This window comes from Anopheles bellator, chromosome X (assembly GCF_943735745.2).
Source record: "Anopheles bellator chromosome X, idAnoBellAS_SP24_06.2, whole genome shotgun sequence".
NCBI classification, from domain to species: Eukaryota; Metazoa; Arthropoda; class Insecta; order Diptera; family Culicidae; genus Anopheles; species Anopheles bellator.
This window is the reverse complement of record NC_071287.1, coordinates 4,573,743-4,576,724: the sequence shown is the minus strand read 5'-3', so window position 1 is coordinate 4,576,724 and position 2,982 is coordinate 4,573,743. Positions and strand designations below refer to the sequence as shown.

At 42.2% G+C, this 2,982-nt stretch overlaps 1 protein-coding gene across 3 annotated transcripts; it reads right to left on the bottom strand.

Moving 5' to 3' along the window:
• Positions 1-317: 317 nt before the first annotated feature.
• Positions 318-1,900, bottom strand: LOC131213661 (uncharacterized). Of its 3 annotated transcripts, none has more exons than XM_058207749.1 (3): positions 1,794-1,900; positions 1,494-1,699; positions 318-1,422 (listed from the first exon to the last, which is right to left on the bottom strand). In XM_058207749.1, the coding sequence occupies exon 3, from the start codon at positions 1,336-1,338 to the stop codon at positions 685-687; it is 654 nt and encodes a 217-aa protein (XP_058063732.1). In that variant the 5' UTR covers positions 1,339-1,422; positions 1,494-1,699; positions 1,794-1,900; the 3' UTR covers positions 318-684. The 3 variants fall into 3 exon arrangements, with proteins under 3 accessions (XP_058063732.1, XP_058063731.1, XP_058063733.1); XM_058207748.1 differs by having other exon boundaries at positions 1,494-1,696; positions 1,794-1,895; XM_058207750.1 differs by lacking the exon at positions 1,794-1,900 and having other exon boundaries at positions 1,494-1,712.
• Positions 1,901-2,982: the final 1,082 nt, after the last annotated feature.

The window sequence follows — 2,982 nt, the reverse complement described above, 5'->3', positions numbered from 1 at the left end:
CACGACGGGGATTGCTGTGCTGAATCGCCAGCGTGAGAGCCCTGCCGCGGAGCTCCCGATCGCGCTGCGTTCTTTAACCGCGCGCTGCTAGTAACCGCCAACTAGTGCACTAGCATGCCGTTCCGTGTAGCGTGGCATGGTCACGTCCAACAAAGTAGCATTCTTTTTTCGGATTAGTTATTGGTGCACACGGTTGCGACACACGCTGCAAAACAAAACATTCAACACAAAATAAAAAACGCCAAACATTTAAGTAGGTATAAAAATATATGTTTGTATATTCAAGTAACATCTATCAAAAGTACAAATGTAACGGTTGCAACAGTACAGCAATGCTGAATTTGTTGTATATACACGCTCAAATTCAAGTAAACCGTTATTTCACACGGAGAAACATTCGTGTCTGGTAGCATTTTCTGTACGCTTAATAACTTTGTATGTTGGCTTTGTTGTATATAATAAAAAGTTTGCGTATAAAAGTTCTAGCGATCCATTGTCAACATGTCTATCATTAAGGCTCCCATATCCATCCGACTTTCTACTAAGGTTCTAAGGGGGCACCAAACCGGTTTACACAATAGCTCGGTTGTAATCAGTTCTTTCTCCCTAATTTTTGTCACCACAAGGAAAATGGGTACGATTGAATAATCTGGAAATGCTTTGGCAGACCAGTTCGACCTCGAGTCACTGTATCATTGAGTATGTGGGATAGTGATGCGAATGTATCACGGCGTTCACGGTAAAGATTTCATAAAATATTAACCCATATGTGTACAGGTCGATAAAGGGTACATTGAAATGGTCTGCCAGCCGTTGCAGTGTGAAGTGTTTCGTAACGCTCGATAACACTAATCCTATACCCCAATAGTTGGTGGTTAAGGTCGAGATAATGGCAAGGGCAATCGCATTGAACAGCAGCATACCGGTAGCGACGTAATCGCCCAAGTGGCGTTTACTTAGCTCACTAAATATGCAACCGAACAGGAAAGCGATCAGGGCCGAACCGAGAAAAGCAGTCGTAAGGTAGTGGTGATTGGTAAGAACCGAAACGTGACCACCGGCAGGTTCATGTTGTGGGAACAGCTGAATATTCAAAAGAGGCAGCGAACATACCTTAACCAGCAACACACATCGATCGTACATTTTGCGCAGAATTGGATGCGGTTGAGGATGAGTGAACCGCAGTATGCCGAGCAAGCAGTGCGCTAGTATGAGCAAGAGCAAAACTAGCACGAACGGGGCACTACCTGTGGAAGCAATATGCTTCAACGACCAGCCCGTGACGATCGCTAGCAGGAAGTGGGCGAAACACGTCGCCAACGTTGACCCGTTTGTCATGATGTCCCGTGGAGAGCAAACAGTATTAAAAATAACAAAGACCGTAAAATTTGCCGACAAAAGCCTTCAGGTAGTGGGTGTAAGCTAAAAGAAAACACCAGCACAGATTATGTTCCATAAACAACGTTCAGTCGAGCAGCAGCACTGTAACTTACCGCGAAGACCTGCTTGATCAATTTTGTGTAAATTATTGTAGAATGGAATGCACAATTTATCACACTGGGATGATGGCTGTAAAGCATGAATGGCGGCGTAGCGCCCCGTATCTACGACGCGGCGAAAGTCTTCGTCACCATCGCCAAAGGAAGTGGAAGAACTGATCACAGCGATGACGACGCATCATGAGTCATGAGGAACTCTGCTGGATACAAGTGGATGGGAAAATATTTCCATCGTGAAGATACAATTAATTCGAACGTCTATTTTTATAACCAAAACGTTGCGTCACAAACTACCATTGCAAGCCGGTTCGATTAAATGCTTTAGATTACCAACAAAATGAGACCACGCCGCAAACATATGAACTTCTCGCACTCCAAGCCATCAGACGCTCATCGCGACGGTCAAACCACAAACACATTGAATCGATGCAGAATTTTAAGCACTCAGTACAAAATGAAAAAGACAAGCTCAAAATCTCTCATATGATAATAACAAAAACAATCTACGCAGTGAGCTCCGTACTGTCAAAATGTATCGCGACTGACCAAGTGATGTAAGCGGTTTGTTCCTTGCTGGTAACTATTCGAGAGCTGGAATCGTTCAATGCGATGCATCTTAACAAAGGATACGTCTAAACGCGGTACACTGATATTTTATTTATTGATTTGATGGTTTATACTGGTTGAATGATAAATGATTGGACAACAGCTAATGGCAGTTCACATTGTCCAATAACGCTTATTTGTTGTTCAAACAATGGATCTGCCACTGTCCGATCGGTAAATTGGCTTCGATGACGGTCGGTTTTTCAATGGCGGAGTAACTCAGCCGTTTGTGGTTCTCACAGCTTTCTGAGGATACTCATCGCCATTTGTTGTATCGCCATTAATAATGTTATGATATGTAACAATATGTGTACAGTTGCTATCTTTTTCCTAGATTATAATTCCTTTGTTATTTGCTTCTGAATGTTGATTTGATACATGAAACATAAGAGAAACGTTTCACTCTTTATCAATGTAGTGGTTAAGTTTCAACACTAATTCAACAGTACAGAGCACTATTGCCCAGAGTAAGACAGGTTTCAAAGCTTGCCGATGGTAGGATACAATATTTTTTTCTACATAGGCTTATTTAGGTTCAGAAATCTTTAAAAAGTCGGATGTCATGCACAGACGGGGACTTTCTCTTCCGATTGAACGTTAGTTGAACAGCTTCGGCGGATAGAAGAAAATTTATGGGGAAAATATCCGTCTGTAAATTCGTTTTCAACTTGATTCCTTACGCCCACAATCTTTGATGCAATTAAAACAACCGTCGTTTTCATAAACCTTGTGTAGTGTGCGTGAGTTTTGGAAACGTACAAGGTTTGTTCGAAAAGTATCACGACATTTAAATTTCCGCGGGCTACGTACGAATGTTTTTGTGACGTTAAATTGCTACTCAATTAGTTCGGCCATTTCGAGCAATCAGTCAATTTTT